The sequence below is a fragment of the Aplidium turbinatum genome, chromosome 9, assembly GCF_918807975.1.
Source record: "Aplidium turbinatum chromosome 9, kaAplTurb1.1, whole genome shotgun sequence".
In the NCBI taxonomy this organism is placed as follows: domain Eukaryota; kingdom Metazoa; phylum Chordata; class Ascidiacea; order Aplousobranchia; family Polyclinidae; genus Aplidium; species Aplidium turbinatum.
In genome coordinates, this window is record NC_137480.1 from 15798733 (window position 1) to 15824429 (window position 25697).

At 36.8% G+C, this 25697-nt stretch overlaps 2 protein-coding genes across 2 annotated transcripts; one reads left to right on the forward strand and one right to left on the reverse strand.

Moving 5' to 3' along the window:
• The first annotated feature begins 7651 nt into the window (after nt 1-7651).
• On the forward strand, nt 7652-13201 carry LOC145776737 (solute carrier family 35 member G2-like). The gene is made up of 8 exons (XM_082587963.1): nt 7652-7725; nt 8204-8322; nt 8747-9084; nt 9463-9593; nt 10773-10924; nt 11398-11547; nt 12161-12329; nt 12651-13201. Exons 1-8 carry the CDS (start codon nt 7679-7681, stop codon nt 12859-12861), a joined length of 1317 nt encoding a protein of 438 aa, XP_082444089.1. The 5' UTR covers nt 7652-7678; the 3' UTR covers nt 12862-13201.
• A 3330-nt stretch (nt 13202-16531) lies between these two features.
• Nucleotides 16532-25608, reverse strand: LOC145777689 (uncharacterized). The gene is made up of 12 exons (XM_082589123.1): nt 25532-25608; nt 24956-25063; nt 21905-22034; nt 21282-21455; nt 20851-21056; nt 20543-20698; nt 19880-20120; nt 19097-19245; nt 18562-18828; nt 18105-18237; nt 17638-17836; nt 16532-17141 (listed from the first exon to the last, which is right to left on the reverse strand). The coding sequence occupies exons 1-11, from the start codon at nt 25595-25597 to the stop codon at nt 17661-17663; spliced, it is 1806 nt and encodes a 601-aa protein (XP_082445249.1). The 5' UTR covers nt 25598-25608; the 3' UTR covers nt 16532-17141; nt 17638-17660.
• Nucleotides 25609-25697: the final 89 nt, after the last annotated feature.

Consider the following 25697-nt stretch of genomic DNA (forward strand, 5'->3'; position numbering starts at 1 on the left):
GGATTAAGCTCTGCAAGAAGCTTTCCCAGTTCGAGGATAAAGATTCAATCAATCAATTTAACTACAATACAGTAAACTACATCTGAAGATAAAATCTATTGTATCACAACACTGCACGAAAACTGCAATCAACAGAACGCTCTGCTCGGAAAGCAACAACACAACTTCATCATACACTGCTAACCAAAAACAACTTCTTGCAATATGATGAAATTTCTCAACATGAATCTCGTTGAATAGCAGAACGATACATTCAGATTAAGAATTTAATATTGCACGACTCCGAGAGATACATAGCTATCACATAACGTAGGGGTGTGTAAACAATTTTCTCATGGAGGCCAGATTTGGTAATGCAGAAGTGCCCGAGGGGCGAGGGCCAACAATCTGTGATAATAGTTTTATTATGCGCAAAAAAGATGCATTTTTGGTAATATTGTGTAATTAATGTACTGTAATTTTTATGCATCAAAGCTATATGCATTATGCAGGTATGATAAGTTAGGCTATATAGTATACTGTAAGTCAGTGGTTCCCAACTCATGGGTCGCGACCCAAAATTGGGTCGCCTGATAATTTTTTTGGGTCGCTTGTTTTTCAGGCATGTTGTATCTTGGGCGAAAAAAATAACAATAAAAAAAATTTAAAACGTGATGAGATCGATCACAAAACTGGAAAATATAAACACTAACTTAGTCATGAAGCGTTTCATGTCGAGACATTGGAAAGCTTTGTAACATGATCGTAGTGCAAGAAGTTTTAACAGTTTTTGCTTTTATTATTGTTATTATTATTATTAAATGTAAACCCAAGTAAAATTTCAGTCTCAAACATAAATTAACTTGACAAAGTTACGGGATATAATATTGTAACGTGCACTATACGTCACGAACGCTATGTCGGACAAACTATTATGACAAAGTTTTCCACACGTTGGACCACGCATGGTGTGGTAAAACGCATCAAAGACAAAGCTCCAAGTGCTGTACGGACTTATTGCTTTCTCCACAGAGAGGCCTTTGCTGCAAAAAAGCTGTCTCAAGAGCTGCACGAAGTGTTGAATGATGTGAAGTGTGTAAACTTCATCAAAACAAGTCCACTAAATCGGCATTTGTTTTCGTCTTTGTGGATTCTGATTATTATCAAGCATTGCTGTTGCACACAGAAGTGCGATAGTTGTCACGAGGTCGTGTCCTAAAGCGAGTTTGTAATTTGCGAGAGGAGATTGCTATCCTCCTGAGACAACAGAACTGTGTGAGATTAGCCAAGAAGTTTTTGCAAGAAGATTTCAAGGCAAACGTTGCTTACCTTGCCGATATATTTGACTCTATGAATTTTCTAAATTTATCTATGCAAGGCAACGGTTTTACGGTGATTGATCGAGCCGCAAAAGTTTCTGCTTAACACAAAAAACTCATATCCTGGAAAAGTTATGTCACCAAAGATGAGTACAATATATTTCCTCAGCTAACGCAATATATCTGTGGCAATGAAGTTGATATTAAGCAAACGAAAATTAGACACTTGGAACAGTTTGCCAAAAAGTTTGTGCACTAATATGGAGAATCTCTAACACTTAATAACCAAAATGATTGGATAATTGATCCATTTGTTGGAAAAGATCTGCCTCAACTTTCCATCCATGTTGCAGAACAGTTTATGGACATAACGATAGAAATAGCAAACCGTATTTCTTTTGCATCCTTCAAAGACAAATACCCCAAAGATTCTGCAAACATCCACTTTTGGGCTTCCATGTACAGAGTATATCTCACAATTTCACAATTAGGGATTCAAAAACAGATTCCATTTGCAACAACTTGGCTTTGTATGATTGGATTTAGCGCCATGTGTGTATTGAAAACTGAACAGCGAAACCGGCTGGAAGTTAAAGCCGACATGCGGCTATGCCTAAGCAAAATAGCCTAATGCCTCGATTTCAAAAACTCACTGACAGCAAGCCAGCACAGCTATCTCATTAGTGATTTGATAAACATATTATCTTCGGAAAAAGTTACTGCTTTTGTAGTGCTGTTTGTGTGCTGTTTGTCAACACAATCTTGTATGGCTTTTAAAATATTACGACAATTTGCTTGGGTCGCAAGATTTTAACGAACTGAATTTTTTTTTAAAATGGGTCGCCTTAAAAACGAGTTGGGAACCACTGCTGTAAGTTATCTACTTTTCTATTTTTGTTTAAGTTTATAACCGAGAACGTCTGCTCACACAAATATGTCCAGCCAAACAATCTCATTAGCTCAACATTTTTTTTTGCAAATGTTCGCATTTCTGGAAATTTGTTTTCATCTAGCTACTGGTAAAACGACACGACCAAAAGGTGCTGCGTCGGCTTCGGCGTCGCAGTGAAGCTCAATTACCTGCAGGTGAGCTGGAGCCTCATCACTCATCAGGTTTCATGCAGAAAAAAGTGAATAACAATAGCGCAAGTTTTCAATGCAGAAATAAAGTATGGTCCATGTTTGTTAAAGCGCAATTTCTTTTCGTCTTTTTTGCTGATTTCGACAATATAGAACAGTCAAATCAAAACTTTGTTCTATGTGGTAGCCATGGTGGATGGTGGCCATCTCCAGGTGGCCATGTGTGACCTATCTTAGTTTTCTAGAAAAGGGATCGGCAACCTTTTTCGCACTACGGACCAATTTAAGGCATGCATTATTTTGCGGACCTACCAGCAATAACACACATGTTTAATGCATGCACATAATATATTACAACTCATGCACATGTATTACAACTCACTCAGTGCAAAATCTGTGAGAAAACGTTGTCTTCAATAATTTAAAAAAAATACAAGTTAAATTGGTATGATTTCTATGTGGCTGTGGGCCAAAAATAACACATTGCGCAAAAACAGGCGTGGGCTATACAAAAACGTATCGCAGGCCAGATTTGGCCAGAGGACCGGACTTTGGACATCCTTAGTCATAACATGTGACAAATAGTAAAATTAAAGCAAAAGTGGCAAACAACTTAATTCGACAACCTTCAACAACAAAAACAAGCAATAAGTAGACAATGCAAGAAACTGTATTGCTTGATATGCGTTATACCTTTAAAAACTTTTGTCTGAAACTCAGACTTTCTTCTAAAATATGTTTGGTTGGTTTGAATCTTTATTCTCGGATTGAGAAAGCCCATGATAATAATGTTATGGTTTTATTTATTGTCGCTCTACAACAGCTAAGGTCTTTTAGCGACAGGACTCATTTTTAATTTTATATCAGGTTTACGATGTTACCACATTATTACCCGACTCATTCTCACTGCGCTATGCAGGATAGAACACAATCGGTACCGTTTTTAAAGTCTTCGGTTTGACCCGACCTGGAATCGATCTCAGATCTACCAGCACCAGAGCCGAAGGCGAAAACCACTCGGCTACTGAGCTGGTTAGAAAGCCCATGACAGGACTTTCCTGACAGTTTCGAATACTTGTAGAAGCTTTAAACCGCGTACGCAAGCGCGGCTGTCGAGATTGGCAAAGTGAAGTTGTTGAAAATTTGTTGTATGTGAATTATTCCACCCCCTAGGTGCCGCTGAATGGAAAGCAGTCCTGAAATGCATTGCTCAAGCTGCTTCAAGCATACATCCAGAGAGTCGAAACAGCGCCGCTTGATCTGGAGGTTTCTTCGTTCATGATGTCGGGCGCGACTGAGCTAAAGGAGCAGACAAAATGTATATTACGTAGTTATTACGTTATAGCCAGCCTATCCCTTTCAGCGGTCAATCTAAAGTTGATAAAACGTCGTGTATTAGGAATGCCCAAAAATGTTTAAAAACTTTGTAAGCAAAATAGACGGTGACAATGTCGTGGGCTTACAGTAGGCTATAAGCGTGAACATGATGGCTATTATCGTTTTCAGAATGATTAAAGCGGATGTCGGTCTTCTTTTCGTTTTACTAAACATTGATTGGAGTTTAAATTAAGAATTAAAGGTAAGTCACAGTAAATAAGTTACAATTTTGCATATCGATCGATTTCAATCCACAGAATCGTTCAGAAAATTGGTTCTTTTAATAATTAATTCTGTATGTGATATCTTTCTCCTGCTCATGTGGTAGCGAGCAGGCGTATAAATTTTTGAATCTCTTTACGGGAACCTATGTCTAAATGAGAAAACGAACTCGCATTACCAAATGCAGCCTACCTTTTTTTTTAAGGCACTGTGAATATAATCAGAATGTAATGTTACACCACTACTAATTTGTATAAAATACAAAAAAAATTAAATTTGCAAGATGTAGCCTACACCTGATATACTATTTATTTTGAGCTCTTAGCTTTGCGCGAACGAAAAAGAAACAAAAAGCGAAAGAAAAAAAAAGTTCAACAAAACATAGGTGCAATCCATTGGGCGGTAAATGAGTGACAAAAGAAAACAAATCTTTCAGCAAAACTGCAAAAATGCTGATTTTCCTGGTAATGCTTTTGTGTTGACGCGTTGATTAGGTAATGACGAGTTCTTACAAATCGAAATCATGCTTTTTATAGATTTTTTACCCTTGAGATCAGCCGAATGCAGAAGTTGCTTTAAAATTTAATAGAACTACCATCGTATTCGCGCAAAGACAAAAGTACTGAGTTTTTAAAAATTAAAGTGCACATAGCTCAAACAAAATTTGAAATTTTTATATCTGCCCCGCTAATTTTGAACCATATACAGTGTTCATAAAAATATTTTTTTATTATTTGTTTTATTTAGATTTAAACTCAGGCTAAAACATTGAGCAGGCTAATGGCTAAATGGGCCATAGATTTAAAAAAATACAAGCAAACAAATGCACTACTTTTTGTAAATGAATAATAGCCTACTTAATCTTTTAATTTTGCACACTATATAAATATAGGTTTTATTGATGCGGTATGTTTAGTCTTTTTTGTGCGGTGCTGTGGGATGGCGCAACGGGTTAATGCGCTAGCTTTCCAATAAAACAAATCTGTTTCGACTCCCGGCTTATGCTGGTTGTTCATAAACATCGCTTACCTCTACCCAGGGTGTAATAAATTGGATGGGCGTACTTGCTGAAAGAAAGGCTTTAGACTTTTTAACAAATGAAAGTATAGAAATCAGTAACCCTTCTGAAGCACCTATAGCTTTACATATTGCCGAAATGGCATGACTTCACAACGCTTTTTTATTTGAAATAAATAAATGCGTAAAAACTAACCCTCTCTTGCACCATCATCGTCGTCGCGTCGTCGTGTGAGCCTCTGGGGCCCAGGATCTATCCTTTTGACGGTGTCCGACGTTTTCTTCGTAAACAGTTCTTCGTAAAGCAATTCTTCGTAAGCAATTTTTCGTAAAACAATTCTTCGTAAAGTTAATTCTTTGTAAAACAATTCTTCCCAAAGCATTTATTCGTGCATGCAATGGAGATTTGATGTATACGAAGAAATGCTTTACGAAAAATTCTTTTACGGATTTCATTTCACCAACAACTGTTTACGAAGAATTGTTTTACGAAGAATTGCTTACGAAGAATTGCTTTACGAAGAATTGTTTACGAAGAATTCGCCTATAACCCCTTTTGACAGCCAAGATTCATGATGTTTCCGAACTACACTGGAAGGCTACTAAAGAGCAGCCAGCCTTAGTTCCATCATCATTGATGCTCAGACCTTCCACTCCGTTAGGTGGCTTGAAGATGGTATAGTCATTAATGATGTGGTCTGTGGTCTGTTCCTCGGCACCACATTCACAGGAGGAAGAAGTCTTGCACCATGAGACAGGCCTATACATATGTTTGTATTTATTTTTTCACTTTATTTTAATTTTTAAGTTTCCTTGTCTTACTGAATAGAACAGCACCATTAGTTACGGCGCAAGGCAAGTAATAAAGTTTGTGCAAAACACAGCAAGAAACTTTAATTTCTTTTATTTATTATATTTCTTTGATGGTCATGGTCGTTGAGAGGATAATTGGGCTCCGGTTCCAATAAAATTTGCCGTTCCGAAATTAAAACACTTCTAAAAAAATGCACTACAGGTAAATCCTAAAGATACGCCGTGGTTTCTTTTGGTTCCCGAGTCCTTTGGAAAAGTTACGAACCACTAGAATCATCACGGGCCAAGGTCTAAAAGTGCTCCACAAACTCCCCTTGTCAACGCTACTCTTGATGATCCATCGTCTTTAAAAATAATCAACATTTCATCAAGCAAGCCACGTGAGCTTATGTTTGCAACAGAGCAAATTAGAAGGAATAGCTTGCTCGTGATTTCATTTGGTAGCTCATGAAGTTGTTGTAAGTTTATGAAAAAAAAATGTCTCGAATCCTAATACCAAAACTATCGATTACATCAAAAGAGATGCTTCGAGAAATCTTGTGTTGAGCTGTAAGACAAACTACAGTCATAAATGCAACGTCAAGCAAGAAGCATAAATAAATTATAAGCTTGCTAAACTATGTTACATCCGTCGCTTTAATTATACACGGTAAAAAAGAAGGTAAAGTCTATGCTGTAAACTGTAGATTCTGAAACATATTGACAGAGAGAAAAGTCTGTCTCGGTATGGTTTGAGGAAACGTAGTATCACAGTAAACATCACATTCAGATCAAACATTGAATAGTAGCCTATAGGCTACTGTAGTATATTAGGTGAATTGTGTTTGAAATATCATTTAAGTATCAATGTATTCATCGATCTGTCCCAGTAAATGAAAAATTTGGACTGCGATGTTGATGAGATCTTTCTTGCTTATGAGACAGCAATTCAGATAGCACCCATCAACTGTTGCAACTAGTACACTCTCCCAATGTTAGGGTCTATGAGGTCCACATGTCTTGCAGATCGAAAAAATGCACAATGATGCATGATGGGCTGTGCTGTTTGAGTTTTTCCAAAGTGCAAGGGTGCAGGTTGGCAAGTTACACAAACTCCACAAAACATATTATGTTTCAAGCGACCGACACGGGGACAGAGGCGATTTAGTGTCACCCATTCTTTTTTTGGCTTGTCTGAACCACGTAGTACGTTAGCATCTAGTGATACTTGAAGCTGATCGGGTCGTGAGGTGTTTTTCCAGCAGTCTCTTCATGATTGCATAAGGTCAGTGTGGCTTTCATGAAGGGCCGCAGTGTGTTTGGAGAAAAGGCATCTGGAAGGCAAGCGTTGACAAGTGAGATGTTGTGCGTGAAGGATTACCGTGTGGAGAAGATGGCGGTCATTGACTTCTGTGTTTAATGGGATGGTGGATTGGTTTTAATTGCGGAGATTTTACAATTTCTTTCTTGAATTTTGTGTAGACTAAGATTTTGTCGGAAGTTTACTTTAATAGATGTTGAATTTTCAAACAGCCTATATAAATCAGAACAAGAGTTACGTATCCGACAAAAATTGAGAGTTTTAATTAATTCATAAAAGATCCTATCTGCAAAAAATTAGTGTCAAAAAATAGTCAAAAACTTCATTTTTGTATTAATCCTGTAGATTTAATGAAACCAAGATTATAGGCTAAGGCTATTCGGTAACCCCTTTTATAGTTTTTGAAGTTGAAAAGGATAGAAAGATGATTGGATTTTAACGCTCACGTAGACTACCTCGGTTTAATAATAAGTTATAGATGGACGTAGTTTTGCAGTCTTAGACCCGTTTGTTTTGCAAATGCAATAAAACCAGTTGTAACTAAATTTACTTGCAGTGAAGATTGTTCAAAATGAATTCACAAGAGAAGCCGACTCGTATCAAAATGGGATTGCTAAGGTAACCTATACCAGTATATTGTAATGTGCTGACACGTCGGCTAAATTATTTATGCGTGTTTTAGTGAAAGATATCCTTGCTGTAAAGTATAGTTACATCTCCAATGTTTTAATTTTTATGATTGGTAAATAAATTGAGTTTTAATTTAACAGTTACGTTATGTTTTAAAAAAAACGACATAAAAGAATCAAATATTTTTAGTTGTTGGTTTTCAGATTCAGAATTTTGTAAGTTGTCAGTACCGTAGTCTAACAACAGCACATTTAACATGAATATAATGCACACTGCACAGTATGGTGCTAGTATAGTAGTAGTGGAATGGTTTTGGCGAGTAAACAAAAATACCTTAGAGTGGTTGAAATTGTAGAATTGTAAGCTACTTGTTTTACATTGGTAGACTACTTTGTAGTCGATTGATCAGCAATGGAAGCCTTTTTTTTATCGTGAAACTGTTCTTAAACTAACAAAATATATGCAGACAGAAACAAATTGAACAATCTACGGAAAAAACTCCTCTTATCCGAGAAGATGAATTGGAAATTTCGAATATCGACGACAATAACCGACCCTCTGAGTCAGCAAAAAGTGTTGCTACTGGTAGTATGCTAGCCTAATAATCGTAGGCTATTGCTATACTGCGGTAGGCTGTATCCTGTATGGAATAAGTTTTCCTGTAAAGGATTATAAAGTTACACTCAGCTGCTCCTCTTATAGGGAATAATTTTTCGAAGATTTAGCGATTGCTTTTTTTGCGGTTTAGCTATTAAGTTATGTAAAATCACTGCAAAAACCAACCAACTTGTAGATTAATTAAGCCTGACAATTGCTGATATAATTAATAATTGTTAACAAGTAAGCGACTGATGTTAGCGTAAAAATTGCAACTGCAAATGAAGGTTTGTTTGAAAACATTCGACCCAAGCGTACGGTCATCGACAAACATTGCGATATATCGTCACTGAAGATGCGTTGAAATTGGAAATTATTATTTTTTTAATTTACTGAATTAACACATTTTTAGTGTGCTCCAGCTTATCTCAAGATAAAAACAATCAGGGATCGAATCTGAAAAATCAAAACGGAAACCAACAACATATTGTCACTCATCATCGCGGCTTGCTGCACGATCAATGGTCTTCTTCCTGTTCGCTCGAGAGTGGCATGTCAATTGATGAAACAAAGCCACTTGAACCATCCAACACGTCTTCTTCTTCTTCACACTCTGATATGACCAAAGGACTTATTCTTGCTATCATTGGAGCTGGTGTGATGTACGGTTTAACTGGTGTGTTTGTAAGACTTGCAGGAGAAAATGGAGTGGGATCAGTGGAGACTCTTTTTGTTCGAAGTGTTTTTCAGGTTAGGTAGCTTATTATATACTGTATATATATACAGATTATTGTGTAGTGATATTTAGAATACTTCAGCAAATGAACCACTGTACTGTAGCCTACAGTAGTCTAATTGCTTTAACATTTTCTATGATTCAAAGTAAATTGCAACAAGAAAAAATTTTAATAGTTCATGTTATCTTACAGTTATCATATTTTCAAGTGGTATTGAATAGGTGATATAAATTAAACCAGCCATCCTTACCTACAGTAAGCTATATGCGTCACTGACATAAGCCATTGAGATGTAGTTTTGGATTTACTCATATTACAAAGTTCGGTAGTTATTGCCTTACCTCACCTTTCTTTGTTTACAAATTTTCTGCAAATGTTATTTTTCTTTCAGTCGGTACTATTTGGAACAACATCCGCAATAAAAAAAATTTCATTTCGTCCTCCGGAAGGAAAAGTGTGGTTCTGCATCTTGATTGCGGTTTGCTACGCGCTTGCAACCATGTCGTCTTTCGAAGCCTTCAAGTAAGCTTTTGTTAATGAGTAGATCTATTTGTTGCGTTTTTACAAAATTTGCTCCAGTTGGCTTCCGCAATAATGTATGAGCTACATTATTGTAATCAGATAATTGATGTTATGCAGTAGATTGCTTGTAGTATGTGGCACGAAACAGCTAAATCCGCTTTCGGGATTTTACTATATTTCGGTACCGCAAATCTAAGTTGTTTCTGGTAGAACACAAAGGTCGACTTACCTTCGCTGAGCAACCCAACATCGGGAGCTCCCACTCTCGCATGTAAGGCAACGTCGACCAACGGGTGTGATTGTGTGAAGAATAGTCACCCTCCCCCGCAGTAGCTCAGGAGTTACAGAAAAATTTAAACAAACATGTGGAAGTGCATGGTTTAGTTAGAAATGCAACAAATATAGCCTATGTAAAAAGCAGTGCTGTAACAAAACTCCGACTTGTTTGCCATAAGGGACAGAATCAAATCCTTGAAATTAAACCAGGAAAAAATTGTTGTGTTTGAGTTTACGGAATCGCTAATTTTCGAAAGTGGTTTATCAAGATTAAAAATCATCATCATCCGAATGAGCTTGAAGGCGTTATTATCACCAAATTCAAAGAATCCAGTACCTTTTACTGAGTAGCCTACGAAATCAAAATCGATGAAAAATTTATCGAATTCAACCTTGGTAGGAATTAAAAACGAAAAATTCAAATTTTTCAATATTTGGATAATAATCGCAAAAAAGTCTTTCGAGGTTGCAGCCCTGGATAACACACATCACACATCAGATGCAGTAAAAAAAAATTGATTGATCTAAATGAAAACTATTGTTACAATATAGTCACAGCCAAAGGTTAAGATTAATGTTAACCTGAAGAGCCTATACACCGACGGTACATCAGTAGATATTATAAAATAAAGTTGTTTGTACATAATACAGTACAGTAAAGTTATGTTCGGCAAAGGTTTTAAAAACTAAACTGTTTTAATCATCAGTGCTAAGTAGCCTAATAATAATAACAAGCTAAAGCCTACTCATTATAACCTACTAATAATATTACTGAAGTTCATAAAAGTAACAATAATACTAGTTATAATAAAATAATCTAATAGTAATACTGATATCACAGAAGTAGTTTGTGATAAAAAATTCTGCACAAGACACAGTTTTTGTTTAGACTATTTTTTTCAGTGTTGTTCCTCCTGGGAATGCTATTGCCACAAGAGGGGCATCTAGAACAATCTTTGCAATCCTGTTTGCGTTTCTCATAACACATGAAACTATTTTGCTGAAAGACATTATAGCGGTTACAACATGTGTAACTGGTATCGCTTGCATAATAGGTAGGTTGTGGTAAGTTTGTCTTCAGTCAGGCACAGTCGTCTTAAAAGTATATTAGTTAAAAATTTAAATATACTATTTACATTTAGCTAGCACACTTTAACTTATAGCGATGACAATTTCTTAAAAATAAATGCACTTGAGGGCAATGTTAGAACATGACGATCCAGTGCAGTGGGTCCATAGGCATAGCAACGATTTTTGACTACATACTACATCGCAAATGACCTTTACACAATGCAAGAGCATAATAATTGTAAGCCTGTGATATTATAAAAATAGTTTTTGCATCTGTAAATGCACAACGTGGCATTTGTTTTACAATGATAGCCTAACTGTCGCATTATATCCAGCCCTCAATACGAGGAAGGAACATAATGATAATGAGCCGAACTGCTGTAGTCTGGTCTATACATAAGTTGCAATGTTATATGCTTATGGTGTTGATCGATGTTTTTGAATCTGTGATTTGTAGCTTCGAGCTTAACTTCCACTTCTGACGACTACATTGTACCGAAAGGAATGTCTGACAATCGTGTCATCGTCAACATATATGGATATGTGTTAATTGTATTTGCTGGAATCACAAGAAGTCTCGGAATGGTTACTGTGCGCCATTTGAAAGGTAAGACTTGCATAGGCGGATCGAAAAGAGCAAGAAATCTCACTGCTTCACTTAAATTTTACTTACTTTTTATATTAACACACTTTAATGCGTAAGGACGATATACCGTATAACCGTACTGTATGTTTAGCAAGCATCCGACATATCAAACTTTACGGTCACCGCCCTAATACATCCTGGACGACGTACACAATTACTTTTGTTGTAGAAAATTAATGGAAGCTTTTTCTCAGCCAATACTCGCCATAAATATTGAAATTTTAAATGGATTTTAAACAGGCAGAATAGAGACTAAAAACAGTCGGGCTCTGTGCCTATATCCTCGACGTTGACAACCACTCATCAGTATGTAGGCTACGCTACTCTGAAGCGATGAAAAGATAAACCCCCGCTCCAGAATAAAACGCACAGAAGTGCAAACGGAGAAGAAAGTCTATCGATCTTGCATTGCAGAGTTTTGTAAATTCAATTGATTGTAAAGTAGTTCATGTTTATCGTGTATCCACACAATGCCCTCAATCTGTTCTTATGATTTAAATTAATAAAAGCTAGTAGCTACGCAATTAGTATCACTTTGATATGTTCAACTCACTTTCACTGTTATACTACATAGGTTCTCTGCATTCATTCATGATCGTATTTTACCACTCGACGTTGACTATGGTGGTAACCATATTCTTATTTTTTGTCCGGCCGGTAGAATGGCCTCCAACTGCTGCTGGTGTCGCTTACACATTAGCTGTGTGTTTTACGTCATCACTTGCAACATGGTCGTCCAATAGGTGGGCAAATGTATTTGTTTCGATAATAGTTACTTTTCAAATCCCTAAAATAAAAAGTTGTAAAATACATCCAATTAATAAAAAATGTAGGCCTACACTTATCTATATTTAAATAAACTTTCAAATGCTTGCAAAAAGGAGATTAGCCTGTTATCTGTGGAATGTTTTTCAAAAACAAAATTAAATTATTGCTTGGTGTTTGGCCAATTTTGAGTAGCCTACTTTAGGCAAATTCTTCAAGAAACCATGGAATAGATGATAACAAAAGTTGCTCTCCTGTTTTACGTTAACGCTATCCAAGTTATGTTTCATTTTTCACAGTGCTGTTCAACTGATTCATCCTGCTCTGGTGGCTTTAGGACAAAACTCCGATCTGGTGGTCAGCATTGTCCTGGAACATACCTTACTGCAACTCGTTCCGAGCGTTTTGGAGATGTTAGGTGCCTGCCTCATATTAGGAGGTGTATCAGGGCTAACATGGATAAGGTGGAGGGAAAGCAAAAATAAAAGTGAACTTATTTTTGCCAAATAACTTAGTAGAACGGCTATTATTAAAAAACTTAATTAGCTGATCTTTTCATGAAGCATTATAAACACTACTGTAGATAGGTTTACCTATAATATTATTTATTGTTTTTATGCACCGAAGGATAGCTTGGTTATCCATATAGAGTAAAAAAGTTAATGCAATTTGTCTCAAACTTTACCAAGTTAGACAAACTTTTCAATTTCTGTACACTTTGTTGGAATATTATATTTCTTAACATCACGCATTTATCAAGGAAAATACGCATGATGCGTACATCTGCATGCTTGAATCAAATAGCCTTTTAGCAAGCTAAATGTAAAAAGTACAAATCTCACTTGTTAAAAATGTGGTCAGTATCCTCGTACTGTAGGCTACTTACTATTTCCAAGAGACAAAACTTGGGAGAGGTTATTGTCTGCAGTCTGATGATTTTATCAGCGACATGTGTGGTAAAAAGTAATGTAACCAAGTTTTGTGTTTTTCTGTTGGTAGTGTAAGCTTGCTATTATTTTGCAATGCATTCATACACAATCTAAAAACCGAACAAAAATCTCCTCGGGTGTTTCGTTTTTTGTACTTAAGTAACTCTGAAAGCAATACAATAAAATCAGATAACCTACTTTGTTAAATTTTGTTTTGATTTTTTTTGTCTGTAACCTATTTCGTTTTACAAAATTAACGTTGTTGTATATTGAGAAGAAATTGTTATTAGCCGCAGCAGCGGTTAAATTACGGTAGCCTAGTTGACTAAAAAAAACATTTTATGTATCACCCACTTTGTATGCAACTACTCGTATTCTTTATATGTTGAGTGCTCATGCTCATTGCTCAATGCATCACACTTTGTTACTTACAGTCAACACCAACACGCCAGATATCTCATCAAGGGTTTCGAGACAGATGCTGATATCTTCATCCCAAGAAGGCTGTTATAGGCTAGTTAATTTGTTATACTTTTCAAAAAAATTTGGGGTTTACGTTTCTCTGGATGTAAAGATTAGGTCAGCGGTTCTCAACCAGTGGGCCATGGCTCACTGGTGGGCCATAGAAACATTTTGAGGTGGGTCACAGACTTATTCAAAAAATTGAGAGATTTATTGAAACATTTTGTTTCATTTTTGACACTATGGTTAATTTAACACTTGTGTGTTTGTTCTTTTAAAAATATTTTTCTTATAGTCTGGAAAAGGGCTGTATGACTAGCCGAAAACGTTACTTTTTATAATGTTAAATGTAGTGCTGGGTTATGTCTGTTTATGCTTTAAAAAAGTTACCTCTCTACCCAAATTGTGAGAAAGACTCGGCTGGGAAAATGTTTGTGGTATATGCACTGACGGTGCTCCTGCCATGTTAGGAGCTAGAAGTGGCCTGCAAACATTAGTTTGTAGTCGTTCACCTCATGCCGTCTCAATGCATTGCATGATGCACAGACAACCCATTGCATCGAAAACTCTTTCAGAATCTCTTCAAAATGTTCTAAACACAGTTATCAAGACGGTAAGTAAGAGGATTAAACATACGACTATTCAGAAAATTATGCTCGTAGATGAATGCTAAACACTTAAATTTACTTTAGTATACTCGGATCCGTGAGCAGCTGCCCAAGGGCAATGTTTTAGCAAGAGTTTTTGAACTACAGGAAAAATTTCTGAACATGCAGGGAAAGTACGAATTGGAATCTTGCTTTAGGAATAGTACTTTTATGCAGTTGATTGAGTTTCGCTTTTAGCAGCATGATCGTTGCTTACTTCACAGTGTAGATTCTAACGATCTGTTTAAGCCTGATGCTGCGAGTTAGTTGTGGCAATATCGAATTACACGAGCTTTCGGAACACAGTTCCCTAGTCATGTGTTCCGAAAGCTCGTGTAATTCGATATTGCCACAACTAACTCGCAGCATCAGGCTTAAACAGATCGTTACAATCTACACTGTGAAATAGTACTTTTATGTCCGAACTTGCTTATCTAGTTGATATATTTGACCAATTGAACCGCTTAAATCTCAAGCTACAAAGAAGGAATACAACTGTAGCCTACTTGACTGTATCGACGCTCTAAATGCGTTTGTGCAAAAGCTTGAAAACTGGAAACGAAAAGCTGAGAACGATATTTTGCAATGTTTGAGACCCTTTCATCTGTGATTGAAGATAACTTGGACATGATCTTTCCCAATCCGAGGATAAAGACTCGATCAATCAAACTCCGAAAACAATTTTAAACTACTTTCCTGAAATATCTGCCGTTGACTTAGAACTGCTGAGAAACCCTTTTGCAATACCAAAAGAAAAAGTTTCTGATGACTTACAATATGAGCTCATTGACTGGAGAAATGATTCTACTTGTAAAGACATGTTTGAGAATTTATCAATCTGCGAGTTTTGGGCAAGGGTGTGTGATTCTTATCAGCCTATCGGTAAAGAATGTAAAAAAATGCTGCTGCCTTTCAGCAGTACGTGTTTATGTGAAGCAGGGTTTTCCACTTTGGTGCAGATGAAAACGAAGGCTCACAACCAACTTGAAGTGGAAAGTGGTATGCGTTGTGCGCTATCTTCAACCCTTCCAAAAATTGACATGTTGGTTGATAATGTTCAGGAGCAAGCATCTCTCTACTGGTCGGTTGAAAAAATAATCTTTTTTGAAGTATGTTTTGCTGCTTTTTGTTTATAAACCTATTTCGTAGTTTTTACTTACATAAAAGCTTAATGGGCCATAGAATTTCTATGCAGAGAAAAATGGGCCACGAAAGAAAAAAGGTTGAGAACCACTGGATTAGGTAGACGTCCATTAACGTGTTTTTTTTTGTCTTAATTTATCGGCTGCATAGCCGAGTGGTGGGAGCCCTGGAACGGCAATCGAATGGGCGCCGGTTCGACACCGCTCAGTAGCACACAGCTGTGTCTTTGGAAGGACACTTAAAGACATGCCTGAAGGTGGACATGAAGATTGGCTTCCTTGCCTTCCCGTCCACTTAATCTAAATCTTCGATCACCGGGTGTAAGCCTGGATACGACAAGCAAAACGTGATAGCTTATATTCATCCATAAAGATTCGTAGTTACTTTATTCATTCTCGAGAAGGTCTTAAAGTTTGCGTTACTAGAATGCAAATGTTAGGTTTATCTTGGATATCCAGTGCAGAACCGACAGTGCAGTGATCATTATGGCGAGACCCATCAACACATTATTCCCTAGCGAGATATTTGTAGATTATAGACGTAACAACGTCACAATATTGATCTTCTGGGCAGAAGTGCTACAGTAACTTACGTTGTTTCATCAAACCTTACATCAATCCTCTTCTCATTCGCGTAACACCACGTTTAGTCAGCTTCTATGCTTCTTCTCGTTACGTTTTATCGTTTTGATCAAGTTTAGTTTCACTCTGCTTGAAGAACTGCATTGGGTTGCATCATTGATCAGACACTTGTTTCAGCGAAGAGCGGTCGAAATACTCATATAATGTTATATATTCTGACAAAAAATGAGAACATTCTTAACCTTCAGATATCTATCCACTAAAATCATACAATGAGACCAAGACTACCTCGTACAGTGGCGGTTTGTCTTAAAAGGCTGCAGCCTACCCTCGTGAATATGGTGCATGTAAATGTAACGAAAATATAATGTAAAACATTTTTGCGTCCTATCTACTAACAATAGTCACGAGCCACCACTGACATTGTAGGCTATTTATTGCAACATAAAATACATATTATGTCATTCAAAATTATATCTTTTTGACATGCATCTTTGAATAAGATTTATTGCACTTTTACGTTTTTAATCAAGTGAAATTTCTCTAGCTAATATCGCGCTTTGCCTATTTTCGCGCTTTGCCTATATCGCGCTTTGCCTGGTTGGGAGCTAAGCCCTGGTTGGGAGCGATTGGGATAGGAGATATTGACCAGTCAAGCGGGAATCCAACAAGCAAATACAAAGCTACTTTCACTTGATATGATTGACCAAGTGACAAAATAGGAAAACATAAACAGTTGATGCATAAAACAAATTAGCATAGCCTACTGACGCGAAATCACTTTAATTGCAAGATTGTCTCCTTTACATCGCAAAACATATTTCATATGCCTACTATTATAGCAAAACCTTTGCACAAAGGACGCATTCATGAAAGTGACCACAGAGTAATAATATATGTACATAGTAATATAATTGTCAACTTCTCAGTTGTGAGAGTGGCACGCAATAATCCAGCTGTGGAAGGTTTATTAAAAATTGCAGCAGATCTTTGAATGAACTTGAAGCATTCATAATTTCTTGAATGCGCTGTAAGGGGAAAGTGTAAACTGTAAACCACTCTCGCACTTATGTCTACTCTAAATAAACACATTCATCTGTAAAGTGTTTGCACTAAACCCAGTCACACAAACTTCTACTATGATGACAAAAACTTATCACATCATAACGTAGAAAGAACAGTTATGAAGGTATTAGTAGAAGATCTAATTCTAATGGAAACCACTTAAACGCAAGGACTCAAGCACAATGTGTATCGAGCAACTCCATTTGTCAGAGATTGCCCAGGTCTTGCTTTTAGCCCACCCACAGGTTAAAATCTCAGTTTAAAGTGATTCATGCAAAGATGATAATAATGCAAAAAAAGTCAAGAATTTTCTTTAAGCTCGGAATTAAACATCGAGATCAATTTGTTACCTAGAAACTAAAATGTCATTTAGTTTGTGACTTTGCTTGTCTTAGAATTACAATTTATATTTCGAAAAGTATTCAAAGATTGATAAAAGTGGTAATTTAAAATACATACCTTGTAAAAATGGTCTAAACCATTTAAGTATGAATAGCCTGGGATGTTGCAATAACGCAATCACTCGATTTTTCACCCGTGTAGAAGTTTTTCACATCACATTGACAATTAATAGTTGATCCAAGTTTAGAAGCCATGCTGGCCACAAGCGCTTTGGCCATGTCAGAGAAGGATTCACTGCTGCTGCTTATACATTTCCCTGCAAGTAACCAGTTTGCAACGTAATGACAGCTGGAATTCAATAGCGTTGTGATATTGTATCTGGTGACAAAGTATGGAAAGAATGCAGAGAGTTTATAACCATACGGCGTTAAAACATAAATAGATTTTGCAATTAATTTAGGAGACCTTCAAAAAAGACGTTTCTGAACTTAACAAATTAATAGGCCTACAAGAAATCATTTAAAAATACGCCTCTATGAATCACGCATAATAGTTTGAATTGCTTTCCAATTTCATGCTGATACCTTGTGTTTGCACGATGATAGCTTCTCTCTGTTGTTTGCATTCACTGTGAGTCATTGGTGACCATAAGAACACTGAAGTCATATCGTTTTGAAACTTCTGTGTGAGTTCTTTCATGTCCGATGACCCGCAATTCTGTAAGGTGGACGCATGTATATGACAAATAACCAAACTTATGGAGCAGGCATTGCACTCAAAATGAATTACGTCAAACAAAAAACATCAAATTGCTATACTTTTAAAATAGACAAAACTGCATTGTGTTACATAATGCATTTATCCTATACTACTTTTAAGGACGTTTTCAGCAATTTCTTAAATAATTTGCAAGCAGTTATGTAGGTTGAGCAGTTACAAGGCAACACACACATCTTACACAAAAAAATAAAAGTGTAGGCTGAGATACGTTTGAGTTTGTCAATGCTCAAAAACAATTCAAGTGGATTAATAGAGCAATACCTTCTCTTGTGTTTCTAAAGCCACAATGACTAGATGTTTAGCAACACCTTCTGATGCAGATGGCATGTTTTTAGCCACAAATTCCAAAGCATATTGCGACGTGAATGAAGCATACTTCACTCCGTTAAATCGAGAATTGTGGACAATTGTGGTCAAATGAGCTGATTCGGTGCTGGCGAATGTTCTTCTCGATCCAGCCAGCATAGGCCTGTAGAGAATGCCTTGACCACCATACGTAACTATGCCAACTTTAGGAAGGTCTTCATTCTGAAAATTCAAAATGGTAGCTTTTGAAATAGATTTCATATGCATAAGTCTATTTCTAGACAGCAAATCAGTTAGTTTTTATACATTGATTCAACGTCTGCAAACTTTGAATCAATACAAAATATTACTGGTTTGCTGACTAGGACCTTGCCTGAATTAAATGCTAAGTAGGCTGTAGCAAATATTGACAATGACACCTTCAATTGGTTACTGATAGACTACAGAATGCATTATTCTCAAAAGAAGTCACTTGTAAGTTCACACTCACTCTTTTTTGTAGCAAAGAAGCTATTTCTTTCATAATATTCCGAAGAAACTTTTTCGGCTGAGTCTCCGTTGTGTTTCGGCTCAAAGAAATCAAAAAGTATATCTCTGACCTGTCCACATGACTTGGGAAAGATCCATCATCACAGTTTACTGCAAAAAAAATCGCAAAATAAAAGTGTGGACCCAGTAACGAAGCTAGAAAGAATATTTTAGGGGGCAAAAGCAACTGTTAGGGGGAGGAAATATTTTAATATTTGAATTATAGAGTGTGTTTTAAAATAAAGCTGCTGAATGCAGCCAAAGTTTATAAAATGTCATTCAACATTTAACTTAATACAATGGCATTAAAAGCTAATTTTGAGGAGGGAAAGATAGAATTTTGGAGAGCGATTGCTGCCCAACCTCCCCCCCCCCCCCCCTTTCCGCGGCTACGTCCCTGTGTAGGCCTAAGGCGTGAATGTCGCTCTACTACTTTATGCTTTGTTCTATTCAGTAGCCTACACACGGCGGTTACAATCAACATTGGAGTATAGTATTCTAACATATAGGCTATGCAGGGTAACGTGGTAGTATAAAGCACGTTTATACGTTGTAATTGTAATCTTTCATGTTCAGAATTGTGTTTTCGCAGTGTTTTACGTTTTCTGTACTAAGAAAATTGTGTGACATGACGAATAAATCCAAGAAAAATAATTGGAGAAACGAATAAAGACGTAGCAACTACACATAAAGGAACTATCACTTTGTAAAAAGAGGAAGCATCAGGAAAAGTAACATTACTTACAACAACGTTTGAGTTCTTTGACAGGATATCCTTTGGAACGAACCTGCTCCACAAAAGCATTTGCATATTCACACGTTTCTTTTGAGTCTTGCGCACCACTCCCTTGTGAACAAGCCTTTATGTATTGCTGAGTTAATTCAGGATAAGATTCGGTGGCGTCTTTCAATTCGTAATGTGAGAAAGCTTCTCTGCACTGATCATATCCGTCTCCGTACTCTCTTTGCTCAGGCGAAACACTTGCCTTTAAAAGTTGTAACAAAGCATCACATCATCGAAAAAGTTAATTGCTGAAAGAATACACAAAATAAGCTCGGTTGGATTGAATTGTTCGTTCCTGTAAGACTGCTATTGGTAATGCTTAGGAAAATCGTCAAACCTTTATTTTGAATTCGATACCGCTGCTAGATTGGTTGATTGATCGTGAGAATCTTTATCTTCAAACTAAGACATTTTTGTAAGCTATAAGTTTTGGCAGTTTTTTATACTTGTAGTTGTAGTGTAGGTCTACGAACTGCATCTTAGCGTACAAAATAAAAGGATGAATTATTAATTTTTAATAGGGCTATAAGTGGCAAATAACAATATTACCCCAGATAAAATTGATAATTCGTTACTGTTATCGATGATGCTTTGACGTTATCAATAAATGTAGGCTAATCTTACTTGTTCAGTGCATTGTTGTAGTCCAGTCAGTTCATATGCGTTCATTAACTGAGAAATATTTTTGGCGTAAGTTGCATCAGGTAGAAACAGAGTAGATGGAGGTGGCTGAACGCTATAAACCCCAACTGTTCCAAGAATAAATCTAGCATTATAAATCTAAAGAAAAACAATATTACACAGTTGACACGCACAAATAGAACAACAAAAGAAGCCATAATTGTTTCATTGATAGGCTACACTAACCAAACACATAGGCTGTTATATACAGTAGTAAAAGACCAATAACAGCTGATCGGTCATTTACTTACCTTGACTGTGACAAGAGTCCGGTTTTTGTCGTTGAATGCAAAAAAAGCAGAATAGTCAAGGCTTTTGCAAATTATTTTTTTAGGAAGGGTCTTGCACACAAAATCATCGCTAATGTAGGGAAGATTAAGTTTTGTTTTTTGTCTCCGATGAGTGGTCAAGTAGACATCTTCTTCATGAGTAACTTCTACTATCTTATCAGGAAAAGCTGTTAAAAGTTGAATTGTTATTGCATTGAAATTGTTTAGTAGTTTTAATTTAGTAGTCGTACTTTTTCTATACTCCTTTGTGTCAGAGTGCAACATTATACTGTAATGTTTCAACTAAGTGCCTAAAAAATTCTTACCCTCCATTCAAGAACTTAATTTTCAAATTTAGCCTACATTTGCATTTAGACTGCTAATCGCTCCAAAGATTCAAAACCAAACCGTACCAAAAATGATAGATTTTCCTCTAGATAAAATGTTCAGTGAATTGTGGATGGGATCAGTGGCTAAAACATAGGTACATTCTGAGTGCTGGTGGGGTACTGGCAAATGTAAGTATTCCCCATTGTACGAGATGATTTGATTAATTTCCGGAGATTGAAGCCATCTATAACTTGGACCTAATGTAATGAAATATATAAATCTTACTTTACTGATTTATTATTATACGGTAGTCGCTGAAAAACTAAAAAAATACTTTTACTGAAATGTTTGGCAAATAAAATCGAAAACGAGTAGATCACACAAAAATAGGTAATCTGTCACCATAATGTAGGTGTCTATCATCATAATCTGCTGTGTGATTCGTTGCGGAACCTCTGTCATTGAGTAGGCTTAGCTTATTTCCTTCAAATAGACCTGACAATGGCCTCTTTTGGCAAATAAAGTTTGGTTGTAGATTTGAAGAAAGCTGTGTTGCAACTAGGCTTATTTTTATCTTATGCCAATATAATTGATTGTGGCTTAGTTTGAACAATTTAATATTCCTTAAAAATAAAAATGTGTATGCACGACGCCTACTCTCTAAAATCCTAAATGAAACAATCTATACAATTGACTTTTTTTGTACCGTCTTGCATAAAGAAAGTGGAGACGTATTCGATGATGTAACTTTGTTCAATGAAGCTTTTAAAAGAATCCTCCAGTTCTCCTGGTTGGTTGATGATTTTCAAGCACGCGAATTTGAACTTGTGGAATCCCTGCAAAGAAAGTGATTTCGTTGCAAATAGTGACTTGAAAACTTTTTTCTCTCTCTCTCTCTCTCTCTCTTTTAAATTCTCGTTTGTGTCTTATTTCCGACCGTGCTTTTGTACACTTCCCATGCCATTACAAAGCCTTTAGATCACTTTCACTATCAGCTTTGTTATCGTTCCATGTCATTAAAGGTGGTTCACTATAAGCAGAGGTGGGCAGTAACTAGTTACAAAAGTAACTAGTTACTGTAACTAGTTACTTTTTGAGTAACTGTAACGGTAACTTCGTTACTATTTTCCAAAAGTAACGAAACGCGGTAACTAGTTCCTATTTTAGCACTTTTTCAACAGTTACAGTTACAAGTTACTTTTGTATTGAAATTTCAGTTTTTAATTGTCGTTTATTTCTCTGCACGTGTTTGTGTCTTGCTTCGTGCGTGTTTGCTGCGTTTTACGCAATAATGCATTTTTCTCGTAGATGTATCGGCGCAGCACTGCGCATGCGCAGTTCTACTTTTGTTTTGTGGTTTGGTGGAGAAGGGTTGCCATATTGGCAAATTTATTGCCAAAGTCCAGAAATCTGGCAATTTTTTAAGACGTCTAGCTTCATATTTATGATTTGGCTCTTTTTTGGCGATTTTTGATAACTGATTTTGCTAAATTAATTGTTTTTGTCGATTAATCAATATGTACCAAAGACAGGCAAGACACAACAATACAACAGGGTTGAGCATTATAATAATATATTTTACATATTTACAATGAGTTTAACAGTCAAACGTTTTCGGTTTAACTTAAGCCCTCATCAGGAACCTGAAAATATTTATAAAAATGCAGTAAATTTCAACTTCTTGAAGGTAACTAACTAACTGACTATAAGCATCAAGAAACACGCAGCGATTAAAAGCAATTTCTTGATGCTTATATAGTCAGTTAGTTAGTTACTTTCAAGAAGTTGAAATTTATTGCATTTAGTGTAACGCTTGCAATGCCTCTAAAAAGATTGTCTGACATTAAAACCAGCAACAGCATTGCTGTTTGCTTGCCGATGGTGGACGTTCTTGTGGAAGCAATACAAACCAAATTTGGTCATTGGTTCGAGGACAGCGACTTTCAGCTTGCGAGTGCATTCCACCCATAATTTAGACTTATCTGTGTTTAATGCCTGACAATTAAGTGACACTGCTGAATTGAAGACCAAAAGAAAACAGAACATGCTTCAAGCAATTGAAGAAGCAAACTGCTCTGCTGAAGAGGGGAGTAGCAGCGACACTGAAGTGGATGGTGGTACCGTGGTAGGTAGAGCCACGGAGGACTTTTTGCACCACTTTACGCAAAAACCAAGAAAAGAAAGCAATGCGCGTTGAATCTGTTACAGGAGTATTTGGAAGTGGACCCTGAGGACAAGTTAAGCGGATCCACATTCACAATTGGACTGATAAAAAAACTGTTTTAAAAACATAACACTCCCATTCCGTCAAGTGCTGCAGTAGAAATATTGTTTTCATTGCAGCACTTGTTCATCACCAGACTTTATTCGTTCATCCCCGACGCCGACACACGCTCCATCGACCTGACACCACCAAGACCGGCATGTGTGCGCCTCAACCGTCTCCGTGCGGGCGTCGGGCTTTTCTGCTCAACCATGCACCAATGGAAAATGGCCTCTTCCTCCTCCTGTGAATGTGGTGCCGAGGAACAGACCGCATACCACATCATTGATTGATTAAATCTTTATCTTATCAGACTGGGAAAGCTTCTTGCAGAACTAAATTCTGGCAGTTTCGCATACTTGTAGACTAAAGGCTTTAAATCACTGTCGCAGGCCCGGTCACCGAGATTGACAGAGTGAAGTTTCCGATTGTTGAAGTCTTGTTGCCGGGAAATTATTCCATCTATTAGATGCCGCTAAATGGAGAGCAGTCCTTAACGTGCGTTGCTCAAGCGCATGCCCTGAGAGTCGAACCAGTGCAGCTTGATCTTGAAGCTTCTTCGTTCCAGATGTGACGCGCTAACCAATTGAACTTTCGGGACGGACATCATCAATGACTGTAACATCTTCAAGCCACCTAACGGAGTGGAAGGTCTGCGTGTCATGAATGATGAAACCAAAGACTGGCTGCTCTCTAGCAGCCTTCCAGTGTAGTCCGGGAACATCGTGAATTTGGGGCGGTAAAAGGATAGACTCTCGGCCCCAGAGGCTCACACGACGACGACGATTGGGCAAGGACATTTTAAAGCCCGAAAGGGCAGGCCTGAGTGACGAGCACTTTGAAATGTTCGTATTTCTCAAAGGAAATAAACATATAAGCCACTGAGTATTTTTTTTAAATAAAACCTTGTTGGTATTGTACTTGAGCTGTTATGTTAGCATGGATGGCTCTAACACTATATATCAAACATTGCGGTTAAACTGGACTTGCATGCAGAGCTGGCCAGGTGCAGAATTTTGTGTTCAGATTTGTGAGTAACTGAAAGTAACTAGTAACTGTAACTAGTAACGGTAACTAGTTACTTTTTAAAATTGGTAACTGTAACGGTAACTCAGTTACTATTTTTGCCAAGTAACTGTAACTGTAACTCAGTTACTTTTGAAAGTAACTTTGCCCACCTATGACTATAAGAGTGGCGAATTGTGCTTCTTACGGGATTGCTCTACCACTCGAATACATGAATGCTTTATTGGTTTTGTTAAGCAAGATTGTCTTAAAGGATAATTTAATTATGCTATATTTATCCTTCGATTGATGCTTATTTATTTCTTCTTTTGACTATTATTTCTGCAATGTCAGACAAATTACGAGTTGACAATTTGTAGCCTACCTGTTGAATTTGAAATGTACAGTTTTATAAAATAACTTTTTGATATGGTTTCAGTAGGGAAGTTTTCGAAAGAACGTTTCCACATATTGAATAAATAAAGTTACCTCAGCCAGAAAATAAAATCTTCTGATAATATCACGAGTTGTTGAAGAGCGTGATAATGCTTGGATCTGTTCCTCGTTAAATGTTAATTCGGATAAGATCCGTTTTAACTGTAAATTAAAAACAAGATAAAAAGAAATTCACTGTCAAAACTTACAAACAAGTCCCTATTTACACAGTAGCAAAGAAAAGAATGTGCATTTTACCAAGCAATCATTCAGGATGCAAAATTTGAAAGGCTACACAAAATTGGATTAAATTTATTCCCGGAATTTACTTAAGAATAGTGTGCCTTAGTAGACTAAAGTACTCCTATTTTATATGAAAGGCAAGTAGGCTTAGTTGTAAGCTATAAGCCTACGGTTTCGCATGGGTTTAACTGTTACTGTAAACTTGATAATATGACATTTATACTGCATTTAACATGGAAAACATATCAATTTTTATAAGCATAGCATCCTGCATTAAAAATTGTGCACATCAGCTGGCTACCAAAAATAAATAATGTAGCCTACGTAGAGAAAAACATTCATCGGAATTCGCAAAAAGTTGTTGTAAAATCATATTTGAGCCATTACATCTGAATATGTGTTGACAGTGGCTCGATACGTCTCGAATATTTCCTCTAAAATTGGCTGGTACATTTGGAACACAACCTCCCACCACGGCCTACTAGAACACGGCCAAATATGTTGCTATTTGAGGAAATTTCTAAGAGTCTGAATTGTTACAATCATAGCTATG